A 23,945-nucleotide genomic window follows, 5' to 3' on the forward strand; every position below is an offset into this window, starting at 1 on the left:
GGATGCGGTTAAAATCAGATTAGATTCCATGACATTAAAGGAAAAAGACAATTGTCTATCAAAATTGTGCATCTCAAAATTAGTATATTTAAATACCATTTATTCCACCTTCTATTTTTGCATAAACTTATTTATTAAAAAAAAATTGGTTTCTAGAAGTATTAAAATATGTATCTCATTTTTTTAATCCACCTTTTATGCAAGCAATCATCCAAGCATTGACCTACCAAAATCCGATCTTATTCACACACAGAAAAGATTGACTATTTGGTAAAAGCTAACAGCGATGCTTTCTCTTTTGAAAATGGAAAGAAAAATCCTTACTGACGGCTTCAACTCCTTCTTCTTTCTTCTTTCTTCTCCACCTACATCATAATAACTCCAAATAAATCAATATTATTAAACACAAAACAACACAACAAACAAACCAAACACACAATTCTCAAACATGCGAGGATGTTTCTTCTTCTTCTTCTTCCTCTTCTTGTTCATCACAATCTCAACTTCTACAGCCACAGACACGTTAACCTCATCGCAAATTCTCAGAACAAATCAGACCCTTGAATCTCTTCAAGGATCATTCGTTCTTGGTTTCATCTCAGGAACATCTTCCAACGTTTATTTAGCCATATGGTACAAAAACATCCCAGACACTGTTGTTTGGGTCGCTAACAGAGACAACCCTCTCCAAAATTCAACCGACACCTTCCTCAAAATCACTGACGATGGAAACATAGTACTTCTCAATTCATCATCAGACTCAAACAACCTCGTTTGGTCTTCGAATTCTTCGAATCAAACAAATGCTAAAAACCAAGTTCTTGTTCTTCAGCTTTTAGATACTGGAAATCTAGTACTCAGAGAAACAAACATGAATGATCCAACTAAATATCTATGGCAAAGCTTCGATCACCCGACAGATACTTTGTTACCAAACATGACCATGGGTTGGAATTTCGACAAGAAAACTGAAAAGCACTTGACATCATGGAAGAACACAGGTGAAGATCCTTCCTCAGGTGATTATTCATTCAAGATTGATTTTCATGGTTTACCAGAAGTTTTCCTGCGGAATGATGATACGATAATATACCGAAGTGGACCGTGGAATGGTGAAAGATTCAGCGGTGTACCGGAGATGGAACCGGACACAGATTCGATAGTATTCAGTTTCTCATCGAACGAACACGGTGTGAACTACTCGTTTTCGATTGGGAATAAGTCGATTTTTTCGAGACTTGTAGTGACTTCTGATGGTCAACTTCAACGTCTAACTTGGGTTCAGAGTAGCAAAACATGGACAAAGTTTTGGTACGCGCCGAAAGATCAATGTGATGATTACAAAGAATGTGGTCCTTATGGTGTGTGTGATTCCAACGCTTCGCCGGTTTGTGAATGCATGAAAGGTTTTAGTCCTAAGAATGAGCAAGCATGGAAATTGAGAGATGGATCTGATGGGTGTGTTAGGGATAAGGATTTGAATTGTACAAGTGATAAATTTTATCATATGGAGAATGTGAAGTTGCCTGATACAACCTCAGTGTTTGTGAACACGACAATGGAGATCGATGAATGCGGTAAATTGTGTCATAGGAATTGTTCTTGTACTGGTTATGCTAATATTTATATAAGTAATGGAGGAAGTGGTTGTGTTATGTGGTTTGATGAACTTAATGATATTAGAAGTTATCCTGATGGTGGACAAGATCTTTTTGTTAGATTAGCAGCTTCTGAGCTAGGTATGTTTTTTGTGTTTCTAATAATTATTTTTTTCTGTTTATGATTGTTAGAAATTACCATGCTAGTAATATGCATTTTATTGACATGATAATAATGTCCTTGAACTTAATACGGAGTTCTAAGTTTGAGTTTCAGTTCTCTCTGATAGTCTGATTCAAACGATTAATCTTTATAGTTGCGTGCAGAAGAAAATTTTTTGCTGTCGATTATAACTCTTCGGTTTGAGAAATAAGTCTCCGACTCTGCAGTTGTGCACGAAGGGTGTCTAATTCATTAAAAAAAATGTGTTGCATGATCTCTTCAAACTTGTGTATCTCATTTGGCATGTGAGTTGTGAGGAAAAACTAAAGTTGTTAACAAATTGTGTTTCTCCATGTATCTTTTCTGAGATGGGCCGACCTTTTGACTTTCTTGGGCCCATTCAATAATTTAGGTGTACTAACAATGAAAACGAGTTGTGACATTCACATTGTTTATATTATTAATTGTCTAAAGTTTAGACTTGTACTTGAACATGCATTGATACATTTTTGAATTTGAGTTTGAAAAGATGGTATGTGTCATAAAGGGAAATAAGTTGGCAACTTAATTTTATACACTTTGGTGGGAGTAGGTGCCCTTCCACAATTGCATTGAAATTCAAAACAATTTTCTCTCATTTTTCATGACCTTTGCTTGTAATTTTGTTTAGGTTGATTCCTATTATTCGTAAAAATATTGTTAATTCAGTTGAGTAGATGGTTACTTCAATTCACGTTGTAAAATACGGTTACTTTATATAGTTGAATTAACCACAATTTTAACTGTGACCTGCTACTCAACTGAATTAACCACGTGTCACGGGGTGTGCGAAAAATATGTCCTCAACATTTTCATATAAAATATATCTTTTGATTGCTAGAACAAATGTTTTAACAAAAACAACTATTTTTCCTCAGATAACTCAGGATCTACTAAGAAAAGTCATAAAGCTGAGATTATAGGAATCACAATTTCTGCAGCTGTTTTGGTTTTGGGATTGTGTATCCTTTTATGTAAGAAGAGGAAATTGCTAAGATATGGAAAGACAGACAACAGCAGAGGTAATGCATAACTACTATATATGTCTATCCTTAAAAAAAACAAAATGCATTATGAATATGATATTTATGTTCATGTTTTGGTTCTTGTCATTAAACTAGGTTCTATCCAAAGAAGCAGAGAATTGTTGATGAATGAGATGGTTTTTTCAAGTCATAGAGAAGCCTCAGGAGAAAGGAACATGGATGAACTAGACTTGCCAATGTTTGATTTTAATACCATAATAATAGCTACAAATAACTTCTTGGAAGAAAACAAACTTGGACATGGAGGCTTTGGAAGTGTTTATAAGGTAAGTTGTTTTTCTTTTCAGGTTCGTTGAATAACTGATGTATCTGGTCTAAATATAAAACATGTATTCTAATTTCTAACACTAACATGAGTTTTTGTGGTTTCGGTGATACCAGGGAAGGTTGATTGAAGGGCAAGAAATTGCTGTCAAGAGGCTATCGAAAACTTCGGGGCAAGGAAATGAAGAGTTTAAGAATGAGGTCAAGTTGATTGCCAAGCTTCAACATCGAAACCTTGTTCGGCTTTTAGGTTGCTGCATTGATCAGGATGAGAAGCTTCTTGTGTATGAGTATATGAAAAATAGAAGTCTTGATTCCATTTTGTTTGGTGAGTTTTTTCAACATTTTGTATCTCAAGTACTTTTCTTTTTGCAGAATGTAGATTTTGTCTTATTGATGTTTTTTTCAGACAAAGCTAGAAAATCCTTATTGGACTGGAAAAAGCGATTCGACGTTATATGCGGAATCGCTAGAGGGCTTCTTTATTTGCATCATGATTCAAGACTCCGGATTATCCATAGGGATCTCAAGGCAAGCAATATTTTACTCGACGGCGAAATGAATCCAAAAATATCGGATTTTGGGATGGCTCGAATATTTGGCCATGATCAAACAGAAGCAAATACATTGCGAGTTGTCGGAACATAGTGAGTAACACAATGTTGCATTATAGTACTCGTATAATAAATGATCAAATATAAGAGTCCTTAACATTTTGTATGTATTTTTTAACGTTCAGTGGTTATATGTCTCCTGAATATGCTATGGACGGAAACTTCTCAGTCAAATCAGATGTTTTTAGCTTTGGAGTTCTTGTGCTAGAGATTATAAGTGGAAAGAAAAATAGAGGATTCTACTACGCAAACGATGATATGAATCTTCTAAAGAATGTAAGTCAGAGTGATTTGTCAATTAGTACTATGATATAATCTTCTACGAATTCGTAAGCACTAAGAAAGAACTGATAATGTTTTCTTGTTGTAGGCATGGGGACAGTGGAGAGAAGGAAAAGCATTGGAACTCATCGATTCGTCGATTGGCGATTCATTTACAGAATCAGAAGTTCTTAGATGCATACATGTTGGACTATTGTGCGTCCAAGAACGGGCCGAAGATAGGCCAACAATGCCTTCAGTGCTCTTGATGCTTGGAAGTGAAACTGCACTAATGCCAGAGCCTAGAAGTCCAGGGTTTTCTCTTGGAAGATCAAAGAATCCTCCGGAGACCGATTCATCTTCGAGTAAGCAAGATGAAACATGGAGTGTGAACCAAGTCACAGTCACATTGCTTGATGCTAGGTAGTAAAAGAAACATGACATCATCATAAACATGTTTGTATAGTCCTAGAAAGTCAGAAACATGAAAAAAAATGCTTCTGTAAATAGAGTTTAGTAGCAGTCGCAAATTCGATTCTATAGAGTTTGATTTTGATACGGTTAATTAGCACTCATTTTGTACTCATACATTCTTATAATGATATATTTGAATTGGATACATCAAATTTTGACATGGTATAAAATCTCGATGTGTTGAAAACAACATGATTCGTACATAATTTATCTATCTGCCATTTACTATTGTAACTGTGACTTGATTTATTGAGTGCGATTCTTCTTGCCTAACCGAAGATGAATCGGATTCACCTGGATTTCTTCCAAGGACGAATCCGGGATGCTTCGGCTTTGGCAGCGTTGTTGTTTCACTATTCAACATCATCACCACAGATGGCATTGTAGGCCTGTCTTCTATTTTCTCTTGGACACATATTAGGCCTACATTTATGCATCTTATAACTTCAGATTCTGAATACGAATCTGCATAAGACGAATCTATTAGCTCCAACGCTTTTCCTTCGTTCCATAGCCTCCATGCCTACGACAAAACATAATCAGATCATAAAAATTAAAATAGCACATAATAATCGGATCGCGTAATCATTCAAACAAACTAGGCCTCTTTGCTTACAAGTCCAAGGAGATTTAGGTCATCGGAGAAATGAAATCCTCTATTCTTCATGCCGCTTATGATCTCCAACACGAGAACTCCGAAACTAAAAACATCTGATTTCACCGAAAAGTATCCACCCATTGCATATTCAGGAGACATATAGTCACTGCGTATCAGATCAAAAACATTTATTTATAGATTAATAATGAAGTAATCTAAGCACGACGTTATGTATTAAGAAAAATTATATCAAGCATTTGGTTACCATAGCACTCACTATGTTCCAACAACTCTCTTTGTATTCGAGTGTGTTTGATCATTGTCGAAAATTCTAGCAGTTCCGAAATCCGATATCTTTGGATTCATATCTCTATCAAGTAGAACATTGCTTGCCTTGAGATCTCTATGGATAATTCTAAATCTTGAGTCATGATGAAGATAAAGTAACCCTTTGGCGATTCCACATATGATATTGAATCTCATTGGCCAATCTAGCTTGGAATTCTTTGCTTGGTCTGAAATTTCATTAGTTATAGTAACAAAATATCAATAATTTGAAGACGCCGCAATTCGATTAGACTTTGCGAACGAACATTTATAAACTCACCAAATAAAATAGAGTCTACGCTGTTATTTTCCAAGTACTCATAGATCAGCATCTTCTCCTCTTTCTCAATGCAGCAACCAAAGAGACGTACGAGATTTCGATGTTGAAGCTTCGCGATCGATCTTACCTCGTTCATGAATTCTACATTTCCTTGTCCAGAGCTTGTTGACAACCTCTTTACCGCAATTTCCTGGCCATCAACTAGCCTACCCTGTATTTCCCACATTAACACTGCTTGATAGCGCTAATCTATGAAGCACTGAGACAGACACCTAACATAATGTTGACACTGGCACGTTGATACTTGTAATAATTTGAAAAAACTATTTAATTCAACATTATCACATGCCTCAGTATCAGACAACAGACACGTCTTCGATCTATCAGTGTTATAGAGATACTATTGTGTAAGTAAATATCGGAAATTTTTTAGTTACCCTGTAAACAGCTCCGAAGCCTCCTTCTCCAAGTTTATTTGCTAAAGAGAAGCAGTCTGTCGCATCTGATATGACATGAAATTCAAAGAGTGGCAATTCAAGTTCGTCGCTATTCGAAAACTTTGCCTCAGATAACAGTGTTTTCTGACCTTTATCAGAGTTACCTGGTTTACACAAAACAAGAAAAAAAACACATTTTATGAAGCTGCATCAAGATTCGCCAAATTTAGAAAACTGTGTGTAACTAAAAACCTCTCTGATTAGTATTCACTATCTGTATTCTCTTCAATCTCCTTTTCTTCCTCAAAATGAATATGGTCACTCCTAAAATCAAGATAGCTACAATAGCAATTGTAATTCCAGCAATCTTTCCTGCATTCTTTTTGGACCCTCCTGCAGATCCCGAGTCAGCGTCATCTGAAAAGAACAAAAACTTTTACTATATAGTCTCGACCGTAGTCAAAAAATTACTCTCATATATTACTGATCAGGACCGTCTTTGACAGCGTGCAAGGAGGGCTACCGCACAAGGTCTACAATTTTTCAGGTTAAACCGCACATAATTAGGGCCTCACAAACAACCTCTAATTATTTTGTTACAGTTGAACTGTACACAGACCTCCAAAAATTTAAGACGACTTGTTACTGATGATGCAGTGTCAATCGCGATTATGGAAATAATACATAAAGAAATTACTTGCCTACATCAGAAGCTGCTAATCTGATAAACAGATCTTGTCCAGCTTCATTAAACTGTCTCAAATCAACAAGACTTTGATTCCACATGACACAACCAGTTCCGCCATTCGTGATCACTTCATTCGCATACGCGGTGCAAGAGCAATCTTCGAGACACATATTTTCGCATTCCAACAATGTCATGCTCTTGTTCACAAACACATTTCTGGTATCCGGCAATTGCACATCCTTCAAATGCAAGAACTTATCCTTACCGCATTCCAATTCTGTTTTCCTCAGACACCCGTCCGAAAAATTTCTCAAATCCCATTGCCTTCGATTCTTGACAGCAAATCCCGTCACACACTCGCATCTAGGAAAAGAATTCGAGTCACAAATACCAAAAGGACCACACGCTCCGTAATAATCGCATTCTACCTCTGGTGCATACCATAGTTTGTTCCAACTTTTGGTCGTTCCAATCCACGCGTAACGCTCGATTGAACACGTCCAATTCACAACAAGTCTAGACAAATTAGACTGAAGTAACCCCTCTGGATAGTAATAAGCTTGATGATTGTCGGCAACTATTTTATCATTAAGCCCAGCTATAGTACTTAGTATCGGCACTCCGCCAAAAACCCTTTGTTGCTTGTTCCACAAGTAAACATTTATAACACCATGATAATCAAGATTGAAATAACAATCTCCAGTCGACGGATCATCTTGACTTTTCCACGACGTTACTCGAATCTCTACGCCGGTATCAAGGTTCCAACCAACCTTCATGCCCGGTAACAAAGTATCGGTCGGATGATCAAAACTCTGCCATATATAATTTTTCTCTTGTTCTTCTTTGAGAATCAAATTTCCATCATCCAAAAGGTTAAGAACAGGGTTCGAAACGGAGGAAACAGTTTGATTCGATGACCATACGATGCTACTTGATTGGTTGAGAAGAACCAAGCTTCCATCATCCATAATCTTGAGAGTTCCATTGGAATTTTGAAGAGGAGTGTCTCTATTTGCAACCCAAACATATGTTTTGTCTGGAAAATCTTTGTACCATGTACCTATGTACCATTTCGAAGGTGTTGTGTTGAAGAAACCGAACACGAAAACATTTTTCGGAGATACGAGGGTTTGGTTATATACTAGAGATTGTGATGAAGTTAATGTATCATTAGAGATTGCAGAAAAGCAAAAACATGCACACAAAATGAAGTAGATGTGGAATTTTGCAGAAGTGGAAGTTTTCATTTTTGCTAAGTTTGTTCATGAAATGAAAAATCAAAAGCTTTTTTTTTTAGTATTAAATATTTAAGATGAATAATTTTGGGTGTCAAGAATTCAAAAGGAAGACGTAAATTATTGACTTTTTGGAATGATTTTTTGTACATACAGGGCATACCAAATAGCATAAGAAGGTTACACAAATCTTGGACTTGACTGCATAGTGCTTACGAAATACGGATACTGCAAATACGACTACGACAAAACGGTATTTAAAGGCGTCGAAAGCAATACTATTATTCACGGTTTTTATAGTAAAAAAGAAATAGTTGTTAATCACACTACGACGACCACAATCAGTATCTCAGTATTTGTATGTAACACAACTACGTCTGTTATTTAGAACCTTGTAGATAACTTGTCTCATCTTTGAGTTTACTGCATAGTTTGCATACTAAAAACATACACATAAGCTTTTAAAAAATTTCATCTGCCGCGACAAAACGGTATCACACGGTATCAGAAGATGTCGTTACTAATACCAGTATCAAGTTGTTGTTACTAATGATACACTTATTTACTATTTTTATATTAAAAAAAAGAGAAATGCTACTTGTACACTTATGTGTACACCCACACCGTAATTTATACGGTAAAGATATGTTCATCATTTTTTTAATCATTTTTTTTTACTTTGATTTACGTGCAGCACATGAACAAGTGCATATATATATACGGTCTAAAGTGTTCTGGTGTAGGAAACTGGTGTATGCATAGCATACCTCTAAAAAAAATTGTTGTCCATCATTATTAAATCGCGACAATTTCATTGACCGAAATTGCAAATGACCGTTAAAAACATTAGTTTTTAACGGTTAAATTGTATAGTGTTCAATTGTTTAACAAATGTGTTACGAATGTCTTTTAATAAAATATTTTTAACAACTGTCATCAAAAAATTTGCTTTTCTCAAATCCAAAATTAGATACATAAATGAGTGGATACTACGAAACAAACAATAACAGCAAAAACACTAAAAATAAAACACACGTGACACCAACAACACATCACGTGCACATCCAATATCACCGGCGCGTGACATAATCTGGCGAAGGACTAGCGCGTGGTGACCGGAGAGAAAACTCCGTCGTCTGTTTCCCGTTAATATCATAATAAATAACGCCGGAGAAATCCAATGGCTCGCATTTTCCTCCCATCAATATCTCCTTCTGCCAAATTGGGCCGTTTCTCCATTCTTCCTCCTCCGGCTTCTTCTTCTTCGTGGTCTTTTTCTTCCCGAGTTTCAACAATACGGACTTCGGCGCCTTGAGATCGATCCTCCATTCGCCGTCTTTGATCATGGTTGCTTTCGCCTTTCCTTTTAATCGGCTAGCTTGCTTTGTAAGTAACGCGAGAATCTCCGATAATGATACGAAGATTCGGCCGGTCGGTTGTTGGCGTATCGGTGACTCCGGCGAAGTGAGCTTCATTGTTTGTCTCTCCGGTGAGTTAGTTTTGTGGCTAAATTTTCTCTATATGAAATTTGGAAAGTTGGAGGAATATGTATATATAGGTGTAAGAGTATGAGTTCATGTTCATGTTATTTTGGTTTGGTTGTTAACTCAATCTTTATCTTTTTCGAAATTTACGATTAGTTAGGGAAGTTTGTTAGTAGACGTAATTATTACTTAATTAACTTATTTTAAAATAATACATATAACGATTTATTGGAAACTTCTGTCAAAAAGCCAAACTGGATTTTCGAGATGGTAATGTAGTGTAAATTATCATTTTATGAGTTTTTCTTTTCATTATTAACGAATTTAGTTGAGTTAACTTTCTGTCATATCTTGCCAATGATTATGAAAACTAAGAGGTGTAGTATATTATTTAAGAGTTTTTTTTTTTTTAAGAAAATAAATGATATTCATTCATTCAAATCGATAGAGTACATCGTTGCAATACAAATTCAAAATCGCCAAAAACAAAAAGAATGAATCTGCGAACAAATCCACAACATCCATGTTAATAGCATAAAACGGCAAATTGCATATGCCTACAAATATTAATGTATTGACTGTATTGAGATGTCCGAAATATTCATACTTCCGGATCTGTAGCGTTGACGGCACCAAAGTCATTGATTGAATCTGCACTAGATCGAAACTAATCTTTCAACCTGAAACAAATGAACACTGCACAAACACGGAAAAACAAAATACCCGCACAAAGACGAGAAATCAAAATACACCACAGAAATATGGGAAATCAAAACAAACGATGACCCACGAAATCACAAAAATGACAAAAAGAAAAGGTGTGAAAATCACTTATTTAAATAATAGATAAACAAAAACGATTTGGATGGGTGATTTTGAATAAAATTGATCCTAAATCACCCCTCTTTGAGAGAGAAAGGAAGGAAAAAAAAGAATTGATAACCTGTGTTTTTATGGCATAAGATAAAGATACTTTAGTTGGAAAATTTAATTGAAATAAAATTGTATTTAAAATTTTTAAAAATTGATTGCATGCATTTAAAAAAATATTTTTATAAATAGTTTATTAAGTTGTGTCTTTTAAGACATAGATTAACATTTGCTATTATATATGACATAGATTAACATTTGCTATTATATATATATATATATATATATATATATATATATATATATATATATATATATATATATATATATATATATATAAATTTTTCTCTCTCCTACATTTTGAAATAAATGATGTAGGAGAGAGAAAAAAAGATTCACTCATAATCTCTACCATTTATTTTAAAATCCAATGGTTCAGATTCATTCTCACATTCTCATATAAATATGTCATTCTCATATATATATATATATATATATATATATATATATATATATATATATATATATATATATATATATATATATATATATTAAATTTAAGTTTAAATATATTTTTAAATAATAATTTTGAAATTTATTTTATCCTTAACTTAAAAAAAGTACATGGTGTCGAATAATTTGGAGGTGCTCTTTTAATTATTAAAACGGATCTCTGATAAAAAAATATATATTATTGTATCAAAAAATTTAAAAAATAATTATTATTTTAAATAGTTACCCGGACTTGATTTTGTTAGAAAAACTATAAAATCTTTTGTTAAAATTTTAAATATAATATTTAATATATTGTATCTTTTTAAAAATATATTTTGTATTAAAGAAAAACTAAGTCAGAAATAAAAATGTCTTATGTTTAATTATAAAAAGGGTTAATGAACTTTTTCATCCCTATAAATATTGCAGATTTCGTTTTTAGTCCCTCCAAAATTTTTCTTTAAGAAATCGTCCCTTCAAAAATTTTCGTCTAAACTATTGGTCCCTAACGTCAAATTTGCTAGAGATTAGCTACGACTTTAGCCATCGATTAGCTACGAATTTTGACGTTAGGGACCAAAAGTTCAGAAGAAAAATTTTGAAGAGACGATTTCTTGAAGGAAAATTTTGGAGGGACTAAAAACGAAATTTGAAATAGTTAAAGGGACAAAAAAGTTCATTAACTCAAAAATTAATGATAAATGAGTTAGTCGTATAATAAATTTTTAAAATTATAAATTATAAATATTTAAAGGATCCATAAATAAGATTTGAGACTTGACAATAATAAAGTTATCATTCAGATCATTTAGAAAATGTAGGAAATTTCTTTACCCATCTCCCTACGGGGTCACTCCCAGCGAAACCCAAGTTTACCCCTGCTTCGGAAATGCATTTCCGAATTTTTTTTTTTTTAAATTTTCCCAGACTTCGGAAATGCATCTCCGAAAACACCAAATGGGGGGTGTTTTCGGAGATGCACTTCCGAAAACACCTTTTTTCAGATTTTAGTGTAATTCGGAAGTGCATTTCCGAATTATGCAGAAGTCTATTTTTTTATGCTTTTTCTAATAGTCCCGTACGAAAGATATACAAAACGTATAATATATACAAAACGGAAAAGCCGAACAAAACAAACGACATATCAACGTAAAATACTAATATAATAAATAAAATTCAAATAATATATACAGACCGAGTCATAGTGTGCGAAATATATAATCTGAATACAAAAAAATAAACCCGGACCCCTACAGGGTATGCCTAACCCTCTCTCCCTGGGACATGTTCTGCCGCCTGTATGCCGCCACACGGCCCGCATCAATGACGATCCTCTGCATCACGGCGACTGCCTCTGGATCGCCCTGATCAACGATACCTCGATCCAACGTGTCCCGCTCAAGCATCTCTATCCGCAGGCAGATCGGCAGAAGATCAATAGCGTGGTCATCCTCGGCCTGCTGGTTCTCCAGGATCTCCTCGTGTGCTGGCCTAGGAGCGCCGGGAGCGTCGGGTCTCATCAAAGGATGTGACACCCGATAGAACCATGTGACATACCCCTCCACACTGTGCCAGTCCTGGGTGACCCGAATGCGACGATACTCCTCCGGGACCACATGACGCTCCCAATCCGCAAATATGCCAGTGAGCTACACTCGGGTCAGTGTGTCGGGAGCAGCCTCAAAAGGTGACCTGGGTATCATCTACACAAATCCAAACTGTCGCATGCACCGCTCAGGGAGATACCGCACCATGATGTTGGTCCCACATGCCAACCAGCCAGAATATAACGAGATGGTGTCAAAGGGGATAACATTAGTGTAGTCGCTGAATGGCCTCCAACAGATGTCATCGTGCATCGTGCGGTCGAGGTACCCACGGTATGGTCCCACTCCATTGTTCCCCCTCTGGAGAACGTATCGGGCGGCCCTGGGCATGGCGTCCTCGTACTCAAGATCAACGCGGAAGTCGTGGATGCGGGGGAAGTAGGAGATGATCCAGCTCTGAAACACAAACACGATAATGTATTAAAAATAAATACGAAACATAAATAAATGTGAAACAATTAAAATGAAATGTACCGTAAGTAGTGTGCAGGATCCGGTCAACTGCCTGGTCCTCTAGTTGGAGGCCTCATTCAGCTTCTGGTATAGGTATGCCAGAACAGCTGACCCCCAGTTCCACTGGTAAACGGTAGTCAAGTCCATGAAATAGCGGAGGTAGGTCACGTCGACGTACCTTGCACTCTTATCCACAGAGAGTGCAGCGCCTACCACAAACATGTACCAGCACCGGAGAGCGCAGCCACGGTGATACTGCACAAATAGGGCGTCATCCGCCTCCTCGGATTCGGCCTCCGCCACAAGGTGGTGCTCGAAATAAGCGCTCAGTGTGGAGAACCGGATATGAGGCCCATTTGTCGTCTAGCACTCAAAGTCAGCAACTTCTGGCTCCATACCCAAATAGAGAGCCATCCACTCACTGGCTTCGATCCTCTGGATCCGGGAGTGGTCCAACAGCGTCCCCCTGATCGGCAAGTGGAGAAGACACTGCACATCGTACAAGGTGATCGTCATCTCCCCAACCGGTAAGTGGAAAGAAGGCGTCTCCCTGTGCCACCTCTCCACAAAGGCACCCTGCATGCCGTGGCTGATGGTGGTATACCCCGTCATGCACAGCCCACTAAGCCCTAAAGCTCTCACCGCGTCGTTAAACCATTCAGCATTCGGTTTAAAGAGACTGAAAACCTTCTGGGAGTGGTTCACCATTTTCAAAGTCTCTCTCTCCTGTTACAACAAAAACAAATAAAAAAGTATGTTAATTAGACCGTTAAGAAAATGTTGAATAAACGGCTAAATTAAAAACGGTTAAATAATAAAGTCGGGAAAATTATAAAAAAATACCTCTCCTCTCCAGATACGCCGAGCGACGTGCTCGTGGTAGGTAATCAGCAAGGTTGTGTCACTGGGCCCTCCCGGGTAGCCTTCCTCCTGCTCCTCCTCCTCCCCGTGTGGAGGGTCAACATCTGGTACCTCCTCCGCCTTGTGGTATGTAACTGCCTCCTCCTCCTCCTCTCGCTGGCGGGAAGAAGATACCCGAGGCAGACAACTCCTCGATCCAGATACAGAAGTACCCTCGTCCATCTGCACGGGAACTCGCACACGTCCCCGTCCCTGCCCCCGTCCCTGCGTCGACGCCAGCTGCGCCACCCGCTCGCGTCTAGCCGACGCAGTCTGGGTCTCTCTACCCTGTCTGATGCGTGCTGGGTTGCCTGCCATGTTCCTAAAAACAATTGAAATCAATAAGAATGCGAAACAATTGAAAGAAAAAAAATGAAATTCTGGACCACTTCGGAAGTTCATTTTCGAAACTGGGAATGGAGGTGTTTTCGGAAATGAACTTCCGAAACACCCCTGCGAAGCAGTTTTCTGCAACTTCCATCGCAGACCCCAAAATCCATCTTCAAAACAACTTATAATGATTCTAAACAACCTAAATATCACTACCAACCTACCCCTATATCATTTTTGCAATTTCTAACAACCCTAACATGCATTTGAATTATGGATCTAAGGATTATAAAACTTACAAATTGAAGTGATTGAGAAGCTTTTGAATGTAGTAGAGCAAGTAGATGGAGCCTTTGATGTAGCCTTGGAAGTGGTTTGTAAAAAATCTCTTTGGGGTTGAGTTTGAAGTTGATTTAGGGTAAATGAATTAGGGGGAGGGGTTGTTTTGCTAAATCTGCAAAACGCGCAGTATTTCAGAAATGCACTTCCGAAATGCTGTTTTCGAAAATGCATTTCCGAAATAAGACAAATTTTGAAGAAAAAAAAGGCGCTTTCGGAGATGCATCTCCGAAAATAGCATTTTCTTGCATTTCGGAAATGCATTTCCGAAGTAAGGGGTATATATGGTTTTTCACCAGAGGTGACCAAGAAAGCAGGGAGGTGGGTAAAGAAATTTCCAAAATGTATGGCATATAGCAAATTGTGATTCTTCCTAGCTTGTCTCATAACTTCACAAGAGCATCGAATTCGACACATGCAGTTGGGAATAGGCATTTTAATCTCCAATTCTTACCAAATCACTTTAAGAGTCGAACAAAATTCAGTGACTATTCTTGAATCTTGTTGAATAACTTAGATTTCTTGCTGCAATTCTGAAACTAGAATCAGATCACCTTGAGATCATTCCACACATCAAAAGCATTTTTCATTAGAACAATTGATTGTGCAATCAATTTAGAAACTGAATTAAGAATCCAATAAATTATCAGCATGTTGTATCTGCTCCAAACACAAAATGAAGGATCAAAGTTATCTTCTAAAACTACAATGGTTTCATCCACAAACTCAAGCTTCATTTTACCGCCTAACGCAAGACGCATTGATCTTGTTCATGGGAGGTAAAGAATCCATGAGTAAGATTTGAGACTTGACAATAATAAAGTTATCATTCAAACCATTTAGAAAAAGTAAGGATATCGAAAAAATGTGATTCTTCCTAGCTTGTCTCATAGTTTCACAAGAGCATTAAATTCGACAGGTGTAGTTGGCAATAGGCATGTAAATATCCGGTTCTTCCCAAATCACTTTAAGAGTCGAATAAAATTTAGTGATTATTCTTGAATCTTCTGGAATGGGTGAGACTTTGATAGATGGAGATCCATCACTAGGATGAACATAATAAGGACGGGTTTGATCCGTTTGAGGATTAACATGAGCTAAATAAGGAAGCATGGCTAACATGTTGATTGGAGCAGGTCATAGACAAAGCGAATTTTATGTTATGAATGAGCTGAAAATTCTATATATTCTAAGGCTTTGTTTGTGAGTTTCGAGGGGAAGATAGGGAAGGGCTTTGAAAAATAGGAAGAATTTGGTGAAAAGAATAAAAAGATTTTGGGTATGAGGGTTTTAGAGGGTTTGACTTTATTCATAACATCAAAAACTACATAAAATAGAAGAATTCAAAAATTATTATAGATTCTGAAAATTAAAAATTTAGTAATAATAATGATTTTTTTATCATTCTAAACAAAATTTTTTTTTTTTTTAAATGTTAAATATTTTCCTATATTTTTTTAAAATTTTATTCTCGAAAGTCTTCCCCTCTCCTCCCCTCCAAACTCGCAAACAAAATCTAGATGTAACAACTCATTTTTATATTGTTAAAATAAGTTTAAAAAAAACATTAAATCAATTTCATCTTAGACCTGACTTATGTGTAACATTAGTTACTAACTGACGTTGGATCTAGTAGAAGATGTTAAATATTTATATCCGGATGAATAGTTTCAAATTTTAGTTGAAAAATGTATAATATGGTGTTATTTTTTATTTTAAAAAATGCATTATGGCGTTAATGATTTGGGTCAAATTTAAGTCGATGATTGACTTCAACTTATTCTGTTTAATTGACATCTCTGAGCCTTAAAGAACAGTTTGTGGCTGACTCATTCAAGTTTTCTCTACATTGAGTTTTTGTGTCAAACTCTAGCTACTTTGACTTTTGAGTTTGAGCAATGAAAGAGTCAAATACTTAAAAAGACAACTTGCCCGTCACGACAAAGTCATTGAGAGGTTATTTAATTTCCAAGTACTAAAGCCATATTAAAAATTTCAACCAAAATAATGATTTTATATTTAATACATGATGTAAATACAAGCTCCGTTTTGTTTCAGTTTTTTTAAAATAATTTATATAATATTAAGTATTTTTATTTTAAAAAATTTCACTTAAATAATTTTTTTATTAGATTAGATATTCCACACTTTTGTATACTTTTTTTTGGTTAAAAAGGTCTTTTTTTAAAAAGTTTTAGATAAATTTCAAATACAAAACTTAATTTAAATATCTTCTTTTAAATGGAACTATTGTAAATATTTTCCTATTTTTTTTTGCATTTACAACTTTTTAATTTTAAGACTCGGTTTTAAGATTGTTGTGGTATTAAAGTAAATTCACATAAGAAAAAGGAGAAATTTTGTATGTGGTATTTTACAGAATGAATTAAATGTCATTTCAACTTTAAGATTAAGATATTTATAAGATCTCCGGACCTATTTTTAGACTCTACGTTATAATAATTACTTTCAATATCGTAGGAAGTAGATAAGTAACTCCCCTAAACGTGTTCTACCCTTTTTGACTCTCTCTCGCTCATGTACTATTGTGTATTGGGACACTTCACCTCATATTTTTATAGGAAGGCGAATGATATGAAAAATTGACATCTTAACAAAATGATGGGCACTCGTTCAAATAAACAGATGACTAAAAAATTGATGTGGGCGACATGTTACATCGTCTTTCTTTAGACTTTATTTGTGAGTTTGAAGGAGAAAACATTCGAAAACGATTTTTTAAAAAAAATACAAAAAAAATATTTGATATTTCTTTAAAAAATAATTTTGTATAGAATGATAAAATAATATTCATCATTACTATATTTTTAATTTTTACAATCTATAACTTCAGTCTTCATTCCATATAGGAATATTGTAGGATCAGGATTTCTCTAAACGTAACAATTTTAAATAATTTTTTCTAAAACTTAACTAACATCATCTTAGTCATGGTTACTATGTAAAGAGTCCAACTCAAAAGTCAACTTTCTTTGTTCGACAAAAGACATACTTAGACATGGTAACGGGGCAGGTTGGGACGTTTATTACCTCCCCAAACTCAAACCCAAATCCTCAAATGATCCTCGTTCCCCGCCTCAAACTTAAACAGAGATAAAAAATCAAAACTCAAACTTGATCCAAACGGGTTCGAGTCCCCAAACTCAAACCAAATCCTCAAATGATCCATGTTCCTCGCCCCAAACTCAAACGGAAATAAAGAATTAAAACTCAAATTCAACCCAAAGGGGTTCGAGTTAGATTCGGGTATCTCCGCCCCGCCACCATCTATTTAGTAAAATCAATTTTTTTTAATAAAAGAAATACTTATCTTTTTCAAAATTAAATTACATTATAAATAATAAAATAAAACAATTTCAAAAAATTGGATACATACATTTCAAATAATAAATATAAATCAAAATATCGAAATATTAGCTACATATTCAATTGTTGACTATATATTTAATATTCTAAATTATCAAAAATATAATAATGTACATAATAAAATAAATAAGACGGATTCGGGTACTAGTGTCCCCATTACTTGACTTATCCCCATATTTTGTAATCAAGAAAAATTCAAACCCAATCAAAACGAATTTTTCCCGTCAACATTCATGTGGATAGACGCGGATACAAATTATATTGTCTATGCTTAGACAGACTCATTCTTTCTCTTTACAAATAAATAATTGAATATTTCTTATATTTTTTCATTTTTGGAATGTGTAGGAAAGATACTAAAACATTTATTTTATATCGGCTTGACTTTGAAAACATGCTTTCTATAAGTCTTTATCAAAGAGAAAGAAGAATGAGCAGTATATCCACCAAAAATAAAAGAGCAGTGAGATAATTATAATTATGCTGTTTGAAGTTTTTCTTTTTTTATAATTACAACATTTCATGACGCTCAAACATTCTGTTGAAATCAAAAAAACCATTACTATTACCATATCAAAATACAAAATTACTAGAAATCAAAACAAAATATAAATAAGTAAAAAAACATTTGGCTATCAAAACTGTTGGGAAAAATCGTCTTTTGGGCAAAATATGGATGTGATGATTTTGTTGAGGGTTGGTGGTATCATAAGGTGTGTCGTAGAAAAGATGCGAACTTAAGAACAAATTTTGGGAACGGGGAGCCTAAAACTTGAGGATGCTTGTTGATAAGAAAATCACAGTTCCGAGTGTTCTTAGCAGATTATGGAAAAAGTTGCACACGAATGTTCTATAAATCTGCAAAGAAGTTGTTTGAATCACCAGCATGCCCATTACTTGCATTCTTACTCTTTTTCCCTGCAAAGTTATCAACAAGTGTTACAGAATACCCCATTTAATACTACATAATTTTATTAGTATATGTGAAAATTGTAAAATGACCAGGCATACGGTGTGTTTGGATTGGCGGTAAACAGAATGGATTCTAGCATAATTAAGTTTGATAGAATTGATTTTAACAGAATTGTGTTTAACATAATTGATTTATGTTTGGATACATATATGTAAAAGTGAGTTGAACAATAAATTTCAATGTAAAAATCACTCAGAATCAATTCTGGAGGTAGAAGCTACAAATTCTATCTTCAAGTAGAATCAATTCTGGAGGCAGAATCAATTCTACTTTTGATAAAACAAACATCTCAAAATCATCCAGAATCAATTCTATACCTCTAGAATTGATTCTAGATCTTCCAAAAGTCAATGCAAACATGCTATAGCATTTGTATCAGTCATAGCTTACCTTTAGTAGACTTAGAAGGATTGTGATCTACATCCATCTCATCATCGTCGTCACTATCGACATCATTATTAACCACCCCATTTTCATTTCTCGGTGTGCTTCTTGAACCTTGTATTATATTATCCAAGTCCCATAGCTGCACAAAAAGGAAAAATAAAAAATATGATGTTTGAGGCAACAGTATTTTAGAACAATGTTATGCAACCCTAATTGTATTAATCTTTATCTTGTTGTGCCCCTAAGCATCTGGACAAACATTCAAAGTTGCAAAATCAGTATCTGGCAAGGCAATGCTTGAATTTAATATCTTACTGGCCAACTGCTGCTTTTTCAAGCAACGTAGCAAAATATAGAATCTTGGTCACTTTTCTTACAAGCCACACTAAAATGACTATAAAGTAGCTTACAATAACAATCATGAAACTGAGTTCCTAGAATAAATGTTGCGAGAATAAGGCATTTTTGGGAAAGTTACAAAAAATACCTTTAACATTTGATCATGTCCAATACTTCCAAGAAACTTTCTATCATGAGAGAATGCTACAAGACCAAAGAAACTCATAAGTCAAACTTACTCGAAGCCACAAACAAAAATTGGTTATATACAAAAAAGGTATGCTAGTGCCTGAGCATACAATAATGAGGCTAAACAGCATACTCCTTGGACCAAAATAGCCGCATAAAATTGAGAAAAGGGTAGGACTATGTTACCAAGACGCTCAACAGGATATTCAGAGTGCTCCGCGATTGGTTGAATGATTCTGTTCGGTAATATTCCAACCAAGCTGAAGATAAAAACAGAATGTATATATAAATAAGACAAAGAACGAATGAAATGAAAAGATTGTAATAAGATTCAAATAAGACGTACAATGATCTAAAACTGCTAAATACTCACTTGATCATCCCATTCTCCGATCCAGTAATAATCCTATCTTCATCAAGCTAAGATAATAATAAAAATTAAATTAAAATTCCTATGTTGGTAAAAAAAACGCATACTGAAACTGAAATAATCATGTTATGCTATCCACTTACCTTTAACATGGTGTCAATAGAGTTTGAAGAGAGATCAACGAATCGATCACTGAAATTTAACCATGTGTTAGAATATATCAGTCTAAGAAGTAGAAATAATATAATAAGAAGATAACATCCTATTGATGTCTTTACTTCATATAAGTAAAATGATTTCCACCATGTAATAATATAATCCACGCTATGTACCTGCAATCCTTGAAGCATCCCCATGAATACAACAGCATAGTTCCAGTTTGTGATCCACAAACAACTTTCCTACCATTCTGATTTACCAGCCCAAAAACGCAAATATTAGCCATGTGCATGTTTTAATAGATGACATTTGGGTGCTAAACATAGTGTACCATTCAGTACTAAGGTGACAAATAAAGACATTGGAAAAGTAAATCCTTAATAATGCAACTAAATAATTAAAAGTCACTTCTAAAATTTCCCATTCAAACATAGCCCGTTAGTTCTTCTTCGTAGTGACATTTTTTTCAACGGTCCTATAAAAAACATAAAAATTCACAGCAAAATCACACTCAATGATTATGTGATACCTTCATTAAAACAACAGACAATAGCTCGTCTTCAGAAAATTCAGATTGGGATTGGACCTGTTAGTAACCAGGAAAAATATGGGTAAAAATTTAAAAGCTAATAAAGAGTGTTCATTTACCGGTTTATGTTTTAAAAGGAACCGTAAAATATGTATATGCAACTTACTTTATTTCGTCGAAGACTGCAAACAGAAAGAGTCCCGTCTCCACTAAATAACAAAAGGAAAAAATATTAAAGACTCCACTGATAAGTTACAGAAAGAAAAATTTGAAAAACCTTATTATTCATGAAGCAATATGTAAGGAACTGTTTGACGGTGATATATTCTATACAGCCTACAGGAAATTTAAAACTAAAACATAAATGTAATAACAAGTGTCAGCTAGAGTAATATTTTCAATCCATTCATATTTTCAGGTAGGTGAAAAAAGTTACTGAATTAATACCTTGTAGCCAATAGTTTCATTGCATCAGATGCAAACGTTATGTCTGAAATGTAATCCTCATGGACTTCAAATGAATTGCAACAAGAACGTTCTCTGGTATCCCAAACCTACGTGGCATGAACATCAAATGAAAAGAATTGAGTTAACAACTTTAGTATGATCTTTCCCATAACTTATTTATATGTTGGGAAGTCAAAAGTAGATGTTGCAAATGTGAAATGAAACAAACAAATTACCTTAATACAGCCATCATCATCTCCAGAAGCAACGGTTGACTCGGTCAAGTTTATCAATCTATTGATAGCAGCCCTGCATCGAAACAAAGAATCACAGACAAATCTATCAGCACACAAGTAATTCGATAACCCAAATCATGACAAATGAATTATATCCACAAATCAACTCACTCATGGGCATTATCAAGTCGGGCAATGGTTGATCCAGTTTCCACATCAGTAGCCAGTATCGAGAAATCGGGAGAACCCGTCAACAGCGCTAAAACACACATTACATTAAGCATTTCAAAGTCAAAATCATCCGAATGAAATCATCAATAACATACACAGAAAAATTATTGAAATATAAGCAAAAAGATGAGAAAACCAGAAGCTATAGGGTGCATTACCTCGTCCGCCATTGATGAATCGAGCAGCTCTGCAAGACTCGGTGTGGGCATGAACTTCCAACACCCTGGAATTTAGAAAAATAAAAAACAATTGCAATGTTTAGATTACAAGCATGGAGCCAATATTCATGCATGTTTTTAGCATCCAAAAAAATATTAAATAGTTCAAAATTTATCTATACCTCACAGGATCAGTATTTGTGTTATCAGGGCTATAACGGTATCTGCGAGACACATGATTCACAATAATCATTCATTACTATAAATGCAACAACAATAAGAATACTGATAATGAACAACGCAAAATGGAGCTGAGCAGAGCGGAATGAAGATTTCATTCCACCGTTTGGAAATTTTACAACAGAATGAGGCAAATTCTTCATTCCTCCCAAATTGGAAGAGAAGAACAACCGTGGTAACTAATTGAATGTAATATAATCCATACTACTCTATTTTGCTCTGCTCCATCTGATTTAAAATGATCCAAACAATGGAATACCACTCTATTTTATCTCATACCACTCTGCTCCATCTGATTTCATCAATCCAAACAAAGAAAGCCTAAATGGAGAGTAACTTACAAGTGAAGGTCACCGTCTATGAGTCCGGTTGCAACGAGATTTTCCGAGGGATGAAAATCAATGTCAAATGCAAGTTTCCCCAAATTGATTTCCATTCCTGCAAGAGAAGAATAAGATAAAATACAATGCATGTACCTAAACCCTAACTTCAGGTCCTTAAACCCTAACTAAACCCTATGACCCAATTTGTTGATACTTTCACATTTATTATAACATAAGCACGTATATGATTATTTATCTTATATTGTAAACAGTTTGACCAACTTAAACACTTAAATGAAAAGTGCTTTTTCTATAAGCACTTACGGCCGCTAACTGCTACTCTATTTTTCAATCCAAGTCCCCATAAAGTTATCAACTATGAAAGCAAAATTTCCATTAAAAAATGAAAGAATGGACAACAACAGACCTCTACGACGGGGTTGTGGCTTCAGTGTTGACTGGCGACTGGTGGGGCGACAAGGGATAGTGGCGGCTTGCCGCGAGCAGAGAGATGGAAATTGGCCGCACCTGGTTTTCGTTTTGGGTTCAGTTTTGTTTAAAGGTTTTTTTCTCAAAATAAACACATTAACACGTGGTTTGTTATTCACCGTTTGATTTATCGTGCGGACAAAACTGATCCAAAGGCATGAGATGTTTTCAATTTTTTTTTTCTTTTAAAAACGGAAACAGTTATGAGATGTTTCTGTTTTCAGTTTTAATTTTTAATTCCAACTATTATTAAAAAATATTTATTATGAACTGTTGTTGTCCATAATAATTAAAACAATACTTGAGAGAAAAAAATACTTGAGAAAAAAAAATACTTAGAGATAAAAAATATTAAAAATTACAATTACTATTAAAAAGAAAAATATAATAATTTGGATAAGATTTTTTTTATTTTGTTGAAATAAATTTTATAGGAGGATGTAAAACAATTTTATTTGATTGTTGGTTATAAAGAAAAGTTAGAGAAAAGTTAATTGCTGATATTTTAAGATAAGAAAAATATTTTTTAATTATGGGATGTTTGTTTTAAGTTTAAAATTTTATTACGGAGTTGTTTGTTTCAAGTTTACATATTAGGTTTTTCGGAATTCAGTTTACATATTAGGTTTTTCGAAATTCATAAATAAGAAATAAGTATATTTATGTTTGTTACAAGATTGAAAGTAATTATTCTTAGTTTAGTTATAAATTTTGTAGAGAAAAAAATAGTTTTTCATAACTTCTCATATTAATTTGAAATTATTTCTAAATAAAATGATGAGAATTTCAATTAATTATCTAACTAATAATTATCTAACTAATAATGAAAAAAATGTCTAATAACACTTTAATTTATTTAATAAAAATTTAATTTACAATAATTGAAGCCCTTTTATATAACATATTAAATAATATTGAATTTTCCAATCAGAGCATGATTTACACTAGAGACAAACAATTATATAATTTAAGCCGATCATAAA

At 34.6% G+C, this 23,945-nt stretch overlaps 3 protein-coding genes and 1 pseudogene across 3 annotated transcripts; 1 reads left to right on the forward strand and 3 right to left on the reverse strand.

Moving 5' to 3' along the window:
• Positions 1 to 234: 234 nt before the first annotated feature.
• LOC131645015 (receptor-like serine/threonine-protein kinase SD1-8) lies at positions 235 to 4,601 on the forward strand. Its single transcript, XM_058915676.1, has 7 exons — positions 235 to 1,739; positions 2,679 to 2,822; positions 2,922 to 3,112; positions 3,228 to 3,438; positions 3,520 to 3,757; positions 3,850 to 4,000; positions 4,095 to 4,601. Exons 1-7 carry the CDS (start codon positions 449 to 451, stop codon positions 4,410 to 4,412), a joined length of 2,544 nt encoding a protein of 847 aa, XP_058771659.1. The 5' UTR covers positions 235 to 448; the 3' UTR covers positions 4,413 to 4,601.
• Positions 4,536 to 8,039, reverse strand: LOC131645016 (receptor-like serine/threonine-protein kinase SD1-8; annotated as a pseudogene).
• Positions 8,040 to 9,040: 1,001 nt separating this feature from the next.
• Positions 9,041 to 9,592, reverse strand: LOC131624329 (uncharacterized). Its single transcript, XM_058895280.1, has one exon. The coding sequence runs from the start codon at positions 9,500 to 9,502 to the stop codon at positions 9,098 to 9,100; it is 405 nt and encodes a 134-aa protein (XP_058751263.1). The 5' UTR covers positions 9,503 to 9,592; the 3' UTR covers positions 9,041 to 9,097.
• Positions 9,593 to 18,334: 8,742 nt separating this feature from the next.
• LOC131624338 (WD repeat-containing protein 55-like) lies at positions 18,335 to 23,054 on the reverse strand. The gene is made up of 16 exons (XM_058895290.1): positions 22,901 to 23,054; positions 22,492 to 22,588; positions 22,093 to 22,134; positions 21,911 to 21,975; positions 21,693 to 21,780; positions 21,522 to 21,594; positions 21,286 to 21,392; positions 21,005 to 21,047; positions 20,839 to 20,895; positions 20,483 to 20,559; positions 20,294 to 20,342; positions 20,154 to 20,200; positions 19,967 to 20,040; positions 19,740 to 19,795; positions 19,256 to 19,391; positions 18,335 to 18,810 (listed from the first exon to the last, which is right to left on the reverse strand). Exons 2-16 carry the CDS (start codon positions 22,584 to 22,586, stop codon positions 18,743 to 18,745), a joined length of 1,077 nt encoding a protein of 358 aa, XP_058751273.1. The 5' UTR covers positions 22,587 to 22,588; positions 22,901 to 23,054; the 3' UTR covers positions 18,335 to 18,742.
• Positions 23,055 to 23,945: the final 891 nt, after the last annotated feature.

This window comes from Vicia villosa, linkage group LG1 (genome assembly GCF_029867415.1).
Source record: "Vicia villosa cultivar HV-30 ecotype Madison, WI linkage group LG1, Vvil1.0, whole genome shotgun sequence".
Lineage (NCBI taxonomy): Eukaryota > Viridiplantae > Streptophyta > Magnoliopsida > Fabales > Fabaceae > Vicia > Vicia villosa.